Below are 13950 nucleotides of genomic sequence, written 5' to 3'. Positions count from 1 at the left end.
TGGTGTTTGGCTCTTTGATCGATAGCCGGTTGAACCTTGTGGTGGTATCATTTGATACCTGGCGACTGAGCATTAGAATATTGATATCCAAAGGAAGGAGGGCAACCTCAGTGACTGCCATATTTAAAATAGGTAAAAAAGGCAACAGCAGTCGTCTTGAATCATTGATGTAACTGTTTGATAAAACTAAGCAGAATACGAGGACACTTCAGAGAGTGCGAACAACTCAGTCAATCACATTGGAGAGGGTCTGGAGTCAGATACAGAAGAGACCAGGTAAGGACGGCACGTTTCATTTCCAAAAACTCAGACAGATTAATGATCACTGAAAGCAGTTTCTATTGAAAATCCAGTTTCTATTAAACAGAATTAAAATTCTCGAACTGCCATCTGAACTCATGTTCTCTGGATTATTAACATAACCTCTGGATTACCAGTCCAGCAACATAACCAATGCAATGATATCAAGAAATGGCTGAAGGTACTGCATAGGCTACGGGCCCTGACAATATTCTGGCAATAGTACTGAAGATGTGTTCTAGAACGTGCCGCACCCCGAGCCAAGCTATTCCAGGACAGTGACAACACTGGCATCTACCAGGTGTTTTGCCCAGGTGCATCCTGTACACAAGAAATTCGACAAATCCAACCCAGCCAATTACGGCTCGATCAGTCTACTCTCCATATCAGCAAAGTGATGGAAGGAGTCATCAACAGTGCTGTCATACTCAGCAATAACCTGCTCACGGATGCTCAGTTTAGATTCCGCCACGGTCACTCAGCTCCTGACCTCATTACAGCCCTGGTTCAAACATGGACAAAAGAGCTGAATGCCAGAAGTGAGGTGAGAGTGACTGCTTTTGACATCAAGGCAGCATTTGACTGAGTATGGCATCAAGGAGCCCTAGCTAAACTGGAGTCAATGGGAATCAGGGGAAAGCTCCCCGGCTGGTTAGAGTCATACCTGGCACAAAGGAAGATAGTTGTGGTGGTTGGAGGTCAATCATCTCAGCTCCAGGACATCACTCCAGGAGTTCCTCAGGGTAATGTCCTAGGCCCAACTATCTTCAGCTGCTTCATCAACAACCTCACTTCCATCAGAAGGTCAGAAGTGGGGATGTTTGTAGATGACAGATTTCATCAATTTGCAGATGATTCTTCACACAGAGGGTGGTCAGCATCTGGAATGGGCTGCCACAGGCAGTGGTAGAGGCAGGTACAATTTTGTCTTTTAAAAAGCAGTTAGATAGTTACAAGGGCAGGGGGGGTATAGAGGTATATGGGCCAAATGCGGGCAAGTGGGACTAGCTTGGTGATATAAACTGGGCGGCATGGACAAGCTGGGCTGAAGGATCTGTTTCCATGCTGTAAACATCTAGCACTCTATGACTGCACAATGTTCAGCACCATTCGCAACTCCTCAGATAATGAAGCAGGCCATGTCCAAATGCATCAAGACCTGGACAATATCCAGGCTTGGGCTGACAAGTGGCAAGTTACATTCACGCCACACAAGTGCAAGGCAATGACCATCTCCGACAAGAGAGGGTCTAACCACGACCGCTTGACATTCAATGGCATTACCATTGTTGAATCCCCCACAATCAACATCCTGGGGGTTATCACTGATCAGAAACTGAACTGGACTAGCCATATTAATACTGTGGCTACCAGGGCAGGTTAAAGACTAGGAATCCTACAATGAGTAACTCACCTCCTGACCCCCCCCCCCCCCCCCCCCCCCCAAAGACTGTCCACCATCTACAAGGCACAAGTCAGGAATGTAATAGAATACTCTTCATTTGCCTGGATGTGCAGCTCTAACAATACTCAAGAAGCTCGCACCATCCAGGACAAAGCAGCTTGCTTGATTGCTCCCCCTTCCACAAACATTCAGACCCCCCACCACCGACAAACAGTGGCAACCGTGTGCACCATATGCAAGATGCACTGCAGTCACTCACCAAGGTTCCTTAGACAGCACCTTCCAAACCCACAACCACTACCATCTAGAAAGACAAGCAGCAGATACCTGGGAACCCCATCACCTCCAAGTCACTCACCAAGCTGACTTGGAAATATATCACCATTCCTTCACTGTTGCATCCTAGAACTCCCTAACAGCACAGTGGGTGTACTTACACCTGAAGGACTGCAGCGGTTCAAAAAGGCAACTCAGCACTGCCTTTTCAAGGTCAATTCGGGATGGACAATAAAGGCTGGCCTAACCATCGACGCCCACATCCCGTAAATCAATTTTTTAAAAAATCCTCTCGATAATTGAAATCTACTCCATTAAATGACCATTTACCCAATTCCAAATTTTGGGATTTTTTTCCCTCTCAGTTCTCTGTTCTTTCCACTATAAATGTATTAATTCCTCGTAACTTTGTGGTGATTAATTTTACATTTCTGATGTCAACTTCCTTATTTGACACACTCCAGTCTCGTGTGTCATTCCAGCTGATTAGAAACTCACCCTTGTTAATCCGTATTGGACAGTGGGATCTATCCCAGCTAAACATGCCCTATCCCTATCCTGAACACACACAGGTTCACTTTCCAGGAGGATCGCTGGGCACTGATACCGAGGAGGCCCCTGGGTACTTTACCCCCAACTTTAGGAATACTGAGTGTCCCCCTGTCAATGTCCCACTGCAGCCCAGACTGGATCCCACCCTGGGTCCTTCCTGTCTGTACATTTCCCCAGTGTCCCATTGGAAAACATTCAGCCCCGGATCTCCTGTAGAAGCAGCGCTGTGGGGCCGGGAGGCGGAGTCTGGTGGGGTCGGGAGGCGGAGTCTGGTGACCCTGTTGCTGGGCCTCTGATGTCACAATGGGAGATGACACTCACTCAGCTCCAGCTGGAAACTGGGAAACGGCCAATAGGATTTCAGCCTGGAGCCCGGCCGGTTAAACTGGACGGACAGGAAATCAGAGAAAAATGCTCAGAGGATGGGAGCACAATGTTTGTAAAGGCTTATGATTGAAATATTCACACTATCACTATCCGTCTGGATCTGGATTCCTGAAGTAACTTGAGCTGTTTTTTTCCACCTGGACTGAACTGATTATCCCTCAGGCTGAAACAGATTAAAGATTAAATAAGAAATAATCAAGTTAAATGACATTTTTAAACACAAAGAGACTGGAGTTAATATTTTAAGAACAATTGGGGACAAATATTAACCATAAATATGACTGAATCCTATATCTACTTTAATTAAAATTAGTTCAAAAGGATGCAATTATAAACAGTATGTTATTGAGTCAAAGGAGAAGAGAAAATAGTTGGCTAAAATAGTTGATTTTAAGAAGGATCTTAAGGAAGAGGTGGAAGAGAGAATTTCAGAGCTTGAAACTCAGGTGGCTGAAGGACATGGTGGCCAATAATAGAACGAACGAGAGCATGGACAAGAGGCCATGGTTACGAATTGTCAATTTTGGGGTTCTGCTTTGAGTTGCTGGGGATTAAGAATGAACATAAGCCAACAAGAACATCAGTGATTCATAAATTGGACTCCAGGATGGAATGTTGCCTCCCTAGTGCCAGGGTTCAGGATGTGCCTGAATGGACAGGGGGCACTCTGAAGGGGAAGGGTGAACAGCCAGAGGTCATGGTTCATATTGGTACTATCGAAGTAGGCAGGAAGAGTGACGAGGTCCTGCAGCAGGAGATCAGGGAGTTAGATGGAAAATTTTAAAAACAGGACCTCCAGGGTTGTACACTCGGGATTACTCCCTGTACCACGTGGCAGTGAGGCTCGAAAAGGAAGATAGTACAGCTAAACGCGTGGATAAACAGCTGGTATAGGAGGGAGGGTTTCAGATATCTGGACCATTGGGATCTCATCTGGGGCAAATAGGACTTTTAGAAGGAAGATCGGTTGCATCTAAACTGGGGGTATAAATATCTTGGCCGCGTGGTTTGCTAGTGTCACGCAGGAGGGTTTAAACTAGTGTGGCAGCGGGGTGGGAACTGGAGTAATAGGTGAGGTGGTGAAATAACTGAGCGGGAACTAGAGAACAGGTGCAGTAAGACTCAAATGAAGAGCAGACAGGGAGCAGCTGCTGAACACAATGGGATTGGTGGTCTGAAGTGCATTTGTTTCAATGCGAGAAGTATAACAGGTAAGGCAGATGAATGTAGAGCATGGATTAGTACTTGGAATTATGATGTTGTTGCCATTACAGAGACTTGGTTGAGGGAAGGATAGTATTGGCAGCTAAACATTCCAGGATTTAGATGTTTCAGGCGGGATAAGACCATAAGACATAGGAGCGGAAGTAAGGCCATTCGGCCCATCGAGTCCACACCACGAGATAGAGGGGAATGTAAAAGGGGTGGGGGAGTTGCGCTACTGGTTAAAGAGAATATCACAGCTGTACTGCGGGAGGACACCTCGAAGGACTCATGCAGCGGGGCAATATGATTAGAGCTCAGGAATAGGAAGGGTACAGTCACAATTATAGGGGTTTACTACAGGCCTCCCAACAGCCAGTGGGAGAAAGAGGAGCAGATGTGTAGGCAGATTTTGGAAAGGTGTAAAAGCAATAGGTTGCTGTGGTGAGTGATTTTAACTTCCCCTATATTGACTGGGACTCACTTAGTGCTAGGGACTTGGATGGGGCAGAGTTTGTAAGGAGCATCCAGGAGGGCTTCTTGAAACAGTATATAAATAGTCCAACTAGGGAAGGCACCGCACTTCACCTGGTATTGGGGAATTAGCCCGGCCAGGTGGTAGAAGTTTCAGGAGGGGAGCATTTCGGGAACAGTGACCGTAATTCAGTTAGTTTTAAGGTAGTGTTGGATAAAGATCAGAGTAGACCTTGGGTGAAGGTGTTAAACTGGGGGAAGGCTAATTATAACACTATAAAGCAGAAACTGAACAATCTAGATTGGGGGCAGATGTTTGAGGGTTAATCAACATCTGGCATATGAGCGGCTCCCAAATGTCAGTTGATCAATAAGGGGATCAGGGGTTATGAGGAGAAGGCAGGAGAATGGGGATGAGAAAAATATCAGCCTTGACTGAATAGCGGAGCAGTCCCGATGGGCCGAGTGGCCAAATTCAGCTCCTATGTTTTATGGTCATATGATAGGAATTCAGGACGAGCATGTTCCTGTGAGAAAAAAGGATAATTATGGCAAGTTTCGAGATCCTTGGATAACGAGGGAGTATTGTGAGCCTCGTCCAAAAGGAAGCATTTGTAGGGCTAGAATGTTGGGAACAGACGAAGGCCGTGAGGAAAATAAGGAAAGTGGAAGGAGTCAAGAGGGTTAAAAGGGGTCACGAAAAGTAATTGGCAAACAGGATTAAGGAAAATCCCAAAGCTTTTTATACGTTTATAAAGAGTAAGAGGGTAGCCAGGGAAAGGGTTGGCTCACTCAAAGACAGGGGAAGGAATCCATGCATGGAGCCAGAGTACTAAATGAGTACTTTGCATCAATATTCACCAAAGAGGAGGACTTGGTGGATGATGAGTCTAGGGGAGGGTGTGTAAATAGTTTGGGTCACATTGAGGTCAAAAAGGAGGTGTTGGGTGTCTTGAAAAACATTAAGGTAGATAAGTCCCCAGGGCTTGATGGGATCTACCCCAGAATACTGACGGAGGCAAGGGAGGAAATTGCTGGGGCCTTGGCAGAAATCTTTGTATCCTCACTGGCAGCAGGTGAGGTTCCAGAGGACTGCAGAATAGGTAATGTTATTCCTTTGTTTAAGACGGGTAGCAAGGATAATTCAGGAAATTACAGGCCTTACTCCATGGTAGGGAAATTATTGGAGTGGGTTCTTTGAGACAGGCTTCCCATTTGGAAGCAAGTGGACGTATTAGTGAGAGGCAGCATGGTAATATGAAAGGGAGCTCGTATCTTACTAGATCTTGTTTTTCGAGGAATGACGAAGATGATTGATGAAGGAAGGGCAGTGGAGGTTGTCTTCATGGACTTCAGCAAGGCCTTTCACATGGTCCCTCATGGCAGACTGGTACAGAAGGTGAAGTCACATAGGATCAGAGGTGAGCTGGCAGGATGGACACAGCACGGTAGCATGGTGGTTAGCATAAATGCTTCACAGCTCCAGGGTCCCAGGTTCGATTCCTGGTTGGGTCACTGTCTGTGCGGAGTCTGCACGTCCTCCCAGTGTGTGCGTGGGTTTCCTCTGGGAGCTCCGGTTTCCTCACACAGTCCAAAGATGTGCGGGTTAGGTGGATTGGCCATGCTAAATTGCCCGTAGTGTCCTAAAAAGTAAGGTTAAAGGGGGGGGGTTGTTGGGTTACGGGTATAGGGTGGATACGTGGGTTTGAGTAGGGTGATCATTGCTCGGCACAACATCGAGGGCCGAAGGGCCTGTTCTGTGCTGTACTGTTCTATGTTCTAGAACTAGCTCGGTCATAGAAAATAGAGCATAGCAGTGGAACGGTGCCTATCTGAATGGAGGGCTGTGACTAGTAGTGTTCCGCAGGGATCAGTGCTGGGACCTTTGCTATTTGTCGTATATATAAATGATTTGGGGGAAGATGTTAACTGGTTTGATTCGTAAATTTGCGAACAAGTTTGGTCAAATTACGGATAGCGATGACTCAGAGGATGCAGCAAGATATCGATCGGTTGGAGACTTTGGCAACAAAATGGCAGATAAAGTTTAATCCGGACAAACATGGGGTAATGCATTTTGGAAGGTCTAAAACAGGTGGGACATATACAGTAAATGGCAGAACCCTTCAGAGTTTTGGCAGGCAGAGGGATCTGGGTGTATAGGTCCACAGATCCCTGAAAGCAGCAGTGCAGGTGGAGAAGGTGGTCAAGAAGGCATATGGCATGCTTGCCTTCATCGGTCAGGGCATCGAGTATAAAAATTGGCAAGTCATGCAACAGCTGTATAGAACCTTAGTTAGTCCACACTTGAAATATAGTGTTCAATTCTGGTCGCCACACTACCAGAAGGATGTGAAGATTTTGGAGAAGGTACAGAAGAGGTTTGCCAGGATGGTGCCTGGTATGGGCGACATCAGCTATGAAGAGAGGTTGGATAAACTTAGTTTGTTCTTATTAGAACGATGGAGATTGAGGGGCGACGTGATAGAAGTCCACAAAATTTTGAGGGGCATGGACAGAAAGGAAAGTCAAAAGCTTTTTCCCAGGGTGGAAGAGTCAATTACTGGGGGACATAGGTTTAAGGTGCGAGGGGCAGGATTTAGAGGAGATTTGCGATTTTTTTTTTTTTACACAGTGCAGTGGGTGCCTGGAACTTGCTGCAGGAGAAGGTGGTGGATGCAGGTACGATAGTGATGTTTAAGGAGCATCTTGACAAATACATGAATAGCATGGGAATAGAGGGATACGGATCCCAAAAGTGTGGGAGGTTTTAGGTTAGACCGGCAGCTTGGAGGGCCGAAGGGCCTGTTCCTGTGCTGTACTTTTCTTTGTTCTTTGATGCAGATTACATTTACAAATTAGCACAAACACTCACTCGATCTGATGCAGACTCCTGCATATTTGTATGACGTGGCAGAGAGCGAGCACCGATTGGTCTGTGAAGGAGTTTAGTCGCAGGTTCAGACACACCAGTGAACGGTTTATACTTGGAGCGGAGATGAGATCCTTGGCACAAGAATCTGAGAGGCCAACCTCCGATAGACTAGGAGTCAGATATTTAAAAAACAAATCAGCAATCAAGGTAAATCTTGATGTTTCAAAGAATTGTTTTAAATAATATTAATGACAATAATCGTACAGTACAAGACATTCAAGAAACACAACTTCCACTGCCATAAAATATTACTGATGCTGTAAATTAAGATCACACTTCAGTTCAATTAACTTTTATTAGAACTGGGGGAAAAGGGGCAACTAGACAGGGAAATGGTTCTGCAGACAAGGAAAGAACAAAATGAAATGATGGTGCAAGACAAAGCACATGATCCCCAAGTCCTTACTGTGAGTCACTAAGGAGGGGGATGGGCTTGTGGTTAGATGATGTTAATGGCCATTAGTGCAGTACACAAAATTAAACTTACAGCCTTATATGACCGTGATGAATGTCAGATTTGTAGAAAGGTCAACCACAGCCAGCCACTGGTAATGTCCAGGCAGCAGTATTGACGGTCAGAGGAACATCAGCCTCTCTGTGGAGGGTTCCAGTCTGCCAGAGCTGACTCCTGCACTTCTGTGACTGAGTGGTTGCAGGCAAGAGGCATCCGTATGGTGCCATGATGGACAGTCAGGCTGTCACCAGCACAGTCCAGGATGTCTCGTTGATTGATAAGTAACAATGGACATTTATGGAGGAGAGAACGCACAACATCAGGAACAAGCCAAGATGGATTGCAGCATCTTGATCATGCCATTCTTACACCAATGGAAGATGAAGGCTGGAGGTGGGAAACCTGGTGCAGGGCAGGAAATCACTGATAGTGAGATGGATTGTGGAATTGAGAAAGTGCGTAGCTTGAATGAATTGTGTCATGATGACGTTATGTGTGATATTAATCATTAATTTAGTTGCGGGTCAAATCTATATGGTCAACTGTCTTAAAGGACTTTTGTAAACTAATCAAAGACACCGACTAAAGATAGTTGTCACAGGTCATCTCAAATGCCTGGTTTTACACATTGGTCAGTTTTGGGAAGTTTGCAATGTGGATTATAATTAAGACATGTAAAGGAAGCCTCCTTTGGAATTTTGCACCAACTGATGTCATAAATTACTCTGAAGATAGACAAATGTGTAATTGGCTCTTATATTTCTGTAAAGGACACTTCACGCAGGGGCAGAATGCCGACGGAGACAATAGTTATACAGAGGGCATTTATATGTTCTGAGTAGCTGATCAAAAAGAAGAATTATCTGTTCAGGAGTAATGGCTAGGCATTATAGGAATTAATCACCACGGGACAGAATACAATAGCCAAGGACTGCCCAGACACGGGCTCAGAAATTACCTTCTAAGGAATACCCAACTCATTATGGGGAGAAAGATCATGTGAACAAAATAACCTTAATCAGTTTGAAATAACTTTTATTAAAAAACCCAAGTTGCAAAGACAGTCTAGAAGAAATTTGCCAATACAGTAGTATCTGAGGTACCAGACCCTATCCCTGATACATTTTTGGAATTCTCTACAGAGAGGATGGGATATACCGGTCGCGTTGCGCCCAAAAAGTAGGCCGGCATGGCGCAATGCGGCCGGTAGATGCCACTTCCGGAATCTACCTGGCTCACCACGCCTTGCCAGATTTAACGCAATCTCACGATGCGAATCCTGCAGGGTGGGCGGGATCACTTTCTGATAAATCTGCATATTAGAGCAGGACAGCTAGTCTCACACTAATATGCATTCCCGAGATCTAACCAAGATCTAACTCCCCTGTTTTGGAGACCTCGGGTGCTCAATGTTCAGTACTGGTCTCCACAAACGGAGACCAGATGGAACAGCACTCGTGGGGTCTCCCAGGGGTTTGGAGGTCCCCAGGTGGTGCCCTGGCACTGAAATGAAATGAAATGAAATGAAAATCACTTATTGTCACAAGTAGGCTTCAAATGAAGTTACTGTGAAAAGCCCCTAGTCGCCACATTCCGGCGCCTGTTGGGGGAGGCTGTTACGGGAATTTAACCGTGCTGCTGGCCTGCCTTGGTCTGCTTTAAAAACCAGCGATTTAGCCCAGTGCTAAACAGACTGGTGCCACCTGGGCACCCTGATACTGCCAGCCTGGCAATGCCACTGGGTGTCAGTCTGGCAGTGCCCAGTTGGCACTGCCAAAGTGCCAAGCTGGCAGTTTTTGCGTGCCGGTGATTTTGTCGGGGTGTGACATGTGTGGGGGACCCCTTCTAGTGAGTTTATTAGGGGGAGGGGGGTCATGTCGGGGGCTCGAGATCGGGCCACCATTTAAAAACAGCCTCCGGATCTCTCGCTGCATTGAGGAGTTTCAGTGAGTGGAGCTCCTCAGTGCAGAAGACAGGGCTAATTGCGGCCTTGTCGAGGAGTTCCCGCTGAGGCCCCCGATCTACCCAGATGGGCGTTAGATAGTGGAGTGTTTCTCGGCGCTCTGAGCACCGGGAAACACCCGGCTAGTCTCATGTACTATGACTCTATTCCCATTCGGATAGATCGTGCCCAACATTTCAATCGAAAGGGACTTTGGGTGCAATATCACAGACTTTTGGAAAACATGGATTAGGTTTAAAAAAGAGATGGCTCTAGAGTTTCTTTCAGCCTCAGCCCCACTGGAATTTCAAGACCATGTGCAAAATATTTGCCTCAGCCATGTACACCAGAGAAGGATTCAAACAGTGAACTCTCTATTTTTTACTTTTTATCACTGAATCTTAATTTGGTCAAAAGGTTAAAATCCAACTGTAAAACTTTTAATATTGCCTGTTTAGGATTATGCATGTGTATTTATGCCTGTGGGTTGCAACGGTCTGGAAGTGTGTTTACTTTCATACATATATTTTATCTCATTTCGCACAATACAAACTAACCCCTTTGTGTTTAAATTTAAGAAAGCCTGTTGAACTCTTTTGCATCATTGAATTTGTCTAAATATGTGGTTGTGGAACCCACCTCTTCACTCACCTGAGAAAGTTGCTGCACTCCGAAAGCTAGTGATTCAAAACCAACCTGTTGGACTGTAGCCTGGTGTTGTAAGACTTCTTACAATGCCCGCCCCAGTCCAACGCTGGCAGCTCCACATCAGAACTCTATTGCGTTATCAGTATATAAACAGCAATGTACAGACACTGAATTAATACATTTACTGTTATAAAGTACAAATAAACCTTGATAAAAAATTAAGGAGTGAGAAAGAAAGGCTGCGTACTGACACCAGCCCTCACCAGTCATAATAATGGGCACAGAAGATCACAGACGTGCTCATGTGTTTGTCATTTGTCACATAGAGTAATAAAAGTCACTGTTGAAATGTGCATTGCCCTCTAATCGCTCTTCTCTCGCTCATACATGTAGCATGTTGTCTCTGAATGACAGCCATCCACCTCTTGAGGAGGAGGAGGGGACCTCAGAGAATTATTCCGTCACATTATTCCCCCACACCCTCAACACAAAAATCTGTGGGTCTGACGTCCCATAGCCAGGGGAACTGAGGGGGAAATAACATGAGTGAGAGAAAATGCAGAGTTTAAAAACAAAAACACCGTCACTAACAATTAAGAAGTCTTACAACACCAGGTTAAAGTCCAACAGGTTTGTTTCAAACACGAGCTTTCGGATCACTGCTCCTTCCTCAGGTGAATGGCGAGGTATGTTCCAGAAACATTTATTTAGACAAAGTCAGAGATGCTGGACAATGCTTGGAATGCGAGCATTTGCAGGTAATCAAATCATTACAGATCCAGGGAGAGGGATAATCACAGGTTAAAGAGGTGTGAATTGTCTCAAGCCAGAACAGTTGGTAGGATTTTGCAAGTCCAGGCCAGATGGTGGGGGGTGGATGTAATGCAACATGAATCCAAGATCCCTGTTGAGGCCGCACTCATGCGTGCGGAACTTAGCTATAAGTTTTTGCTCGGCAATTCTGCGTTGTCGCGTGTCCTGAAGGCGGCCTTGGAGAACGCTTACCCGGAGACCAGAGGCTGTATGCCCTTGACTGCTGAAGTGTTCCCCGACTGGAAGGGAACATTCCTGCCTGGTGATTGTTGCACGATGCCCGTTCATTCGTTGTCGCAGTGTCTGCATGGTCTCGCCAATGTACCACGCTTCGGGACATCCTTTCCTGCAGCGTAAGAGGTAGATCCCTGGATCTGTAATGATTTGATTACCTGCAAATGCTCGCATTCCAAGCATTGTCCAGCATCTCTGACTTTGTCAATATAAATGTTTCTGGATCATACCTCGCCATTCACCTAAGGAGCTGCGCTCCGAAAGCTAGTGTTTGAAACAAACCTGTTGGACTTTAACCTGGTGTTGTCAGACTTCTTACTGTGCTCACCCCAGTCCAACGCCGGCATCTCCACATCATGACTAACAATTAAGTGTTACCCGGGCGGGGGCCTCCACGCTGGCCGGTTTAAGCCGGCCAAAGAACGGGAGTGAGGTGAGGGGAGGGGCTGCGGCCATCAGAGCCTGGCAGAACAGGTTTTGGTGAGTCTAACCAGGGTGAAAAGTTGGGGAAAGGAATTGAGGTCGGGGGAGGGGTTTACAAGAGGAAGTGGAGGGGAGGAGTCTGTGAGGTGGGTGGGGGGATGTCTACAACTCATGGGTGCCATTCACGGTACTCTTCCGGGGATTGGATGGCATTGAATATTAGGGGGTGACCAGGGGCGATTCCTGATTCCTTTTTCCTCCTTGGGAGGGTTTGTTTTATTTGATGCTTATATTGTCAGGTGGGTCGTTGTTTGGGGGTTGGTGGGAGGATGGGATCGTTGTTGTTGATAGGGGGATTGACACTGTGGGCGCGATTCTCCGATGTCACGCCGGTTGGGAGAATAGCGGGCCGCACCAGTTTTTCCACGCGACGCCGGTCCGACGCGCTCCCGCGATTCTCCCAAACGGCCAAATCTGTTCCGTCGTGTTCCGCGTGCCAAAACCCGGAGAATCGCCCGATGCACCCAAAATGGCGATTCTCCGGAACCCCCGCTATTCTCCGGCCCGGATGGGCCGAAGTCCCGACGGCGTGAACTGGGGTCCACACCTGCTTTTTAAAGTCATCAGCCAGTCGTGTTGGCTGATGAGTAGCGAGGAGGTGAGCGGACCGTCCCGGAGTCTTCGAAAACTGGGGAAGGCATCCCGAGAACGCAGCTGCCAGTTAGGAGGGGAGGGGGAGCGAGTAGTGGGGGGAGGGGTGGGGGGGGGAAAAGAGCGAGTAGTGGGAGGGGGGGGGGAAGAGAGTGAGTAGTGGGAGGGGGGGGGAGAGGGAGTGGTGGGAGGGGGGAGAGGGAGTAGTGGGAGGGGGGAGAGGGAGTAGTGGGAGGGGGGAGGGAGTAGTGGGAGGGGGGAGAGGGAGTGAGTCGTGGGAGGGGAGTGGGGGAGAGGGAGTGGTGGGAGGAGGGAGAGGGAGTAGTGGGAGGGGGGGGAGAGGGAGTGGTGGGAGGGGGGAGGGAGTAGTGGGAGGGGGGAGAGGGAAGTAGTGGGAGGGGGAGGGAGTAGTGGGAGGGGGGAGAGGGAGTGAGTCGTGGGAGGGGAGTGGGGGAGAGGGAGTGGTGGGAGGGGGGAGAGGGAGTAGTGGGAGGGGGGGGAGAGGGAGTGGTGGAGGGGGGGGGAAAGAGAGGGAGTCAATGGAGTGGGTCGTCCACCCCCGGATGCAACATCTCAGCCGTCCTGCCATGGCAGGACGGTGACGAGGACACGCGGCTGCCGAGGTGTCGACTAACCTCCGTCTAACATGTCGTTTCTCTGCCCCCCACCACCCTTCTGTAGGTGACCATAATGTATGCGCACAGAACGGCGATGTTCAGCGCAATGGTTGGGGCCGCTGCACTGCAGTTGGACATCCAGCAGCGTCCACAGCGACATCCCACAGTGGATGCAGGGACAGCTGCAGCAGCAGAGGGAATGGCCGCGGAGTGGCCCATCGTCGCCGTACAGGCCGCAGGCGCTCATGGCCGGTATGTCTAGGGGGATGCCGAGGGGAACATTGACCCCCATACGCTGAGGAAGGCACAGGATACGGGCACTGATGTCGAGCAGCATGGGGGGGGGGGAGGAGGAGACACTGATGGTGGAGCCAGGGCGTCAATCGAGGCCTAGGGTGTACCGTGCCCGGATCTCTTTTGAGACACTGCCGGACATCACCTGCAGGAGGAGACTCCGGTTCAGCAAGGAGAGGGTCGCACATATCTGCCACCTCTTGTCACACCTCGCCCCACGTGGAACGGGAGGAGGACACGCGATACCGGTTGCCGTCAAGGTGACGGTGGCACTTAACTTCTATGCTACCGGTTCCTTCCAGTCTCGGAGCGGGGACCTATCCGGGATATCGCAGGCATCGG

The 13950-nt window shown here is 48.1% G+C and overlaps 1 protein-coding gene across 3 annotated transcripts in view; it reads right to left on the bottom strand.

Annotated features, from left to right (window-relative positions):
* Nucleotides 1-2059: 2059 nt before the first annotated feature.
* LOC119967844 (NACHT, LRR and PYD domains-containing protein 3-like) overlaps nt 2060-13950 on the bottom strand; it is a 72613-nt gene continuing 60722 nt past the window's right edge. For all 3 annotated transcript variants that reach the window (XM_038800886.1, XM_038800888.1, XM_038800887.1), the window contains 2 exons: nt 7473-7640; nt 2060-3083 (listed from right to left, as the gene is read on the bottom strand). In XM_038800886.1, the coding sequence (XP_038656814.1) occupies nt 2996-3083; nt 7473-7640 (256 nt within the window). In that variant the 3' untranslated portion in view covers nt 2060-2995. The remainder of the gene's footprint in view (nt 3084-7472; nt 7641-13950) is intronic.

The sequence above is a fragment of the Scyliorhinus canicula genome, chromosome 6, assembly GCF_902713615.1.
Source record: "Scyliorhinus canicula chromosome 6, sScyCan1.1, whole genome shotgun sequence".
Classification (NCBI taxonomy): Eukaryota; Metazoa; Chordata; class Chondrichthyes; order Carcharhiniformes; family Scyliorhinidae; genus Scyliorhinus; species Scyliorhinus canicula.
This window is presented reverse-complemented; position numbering and strand designations above follow the sequence as displayed.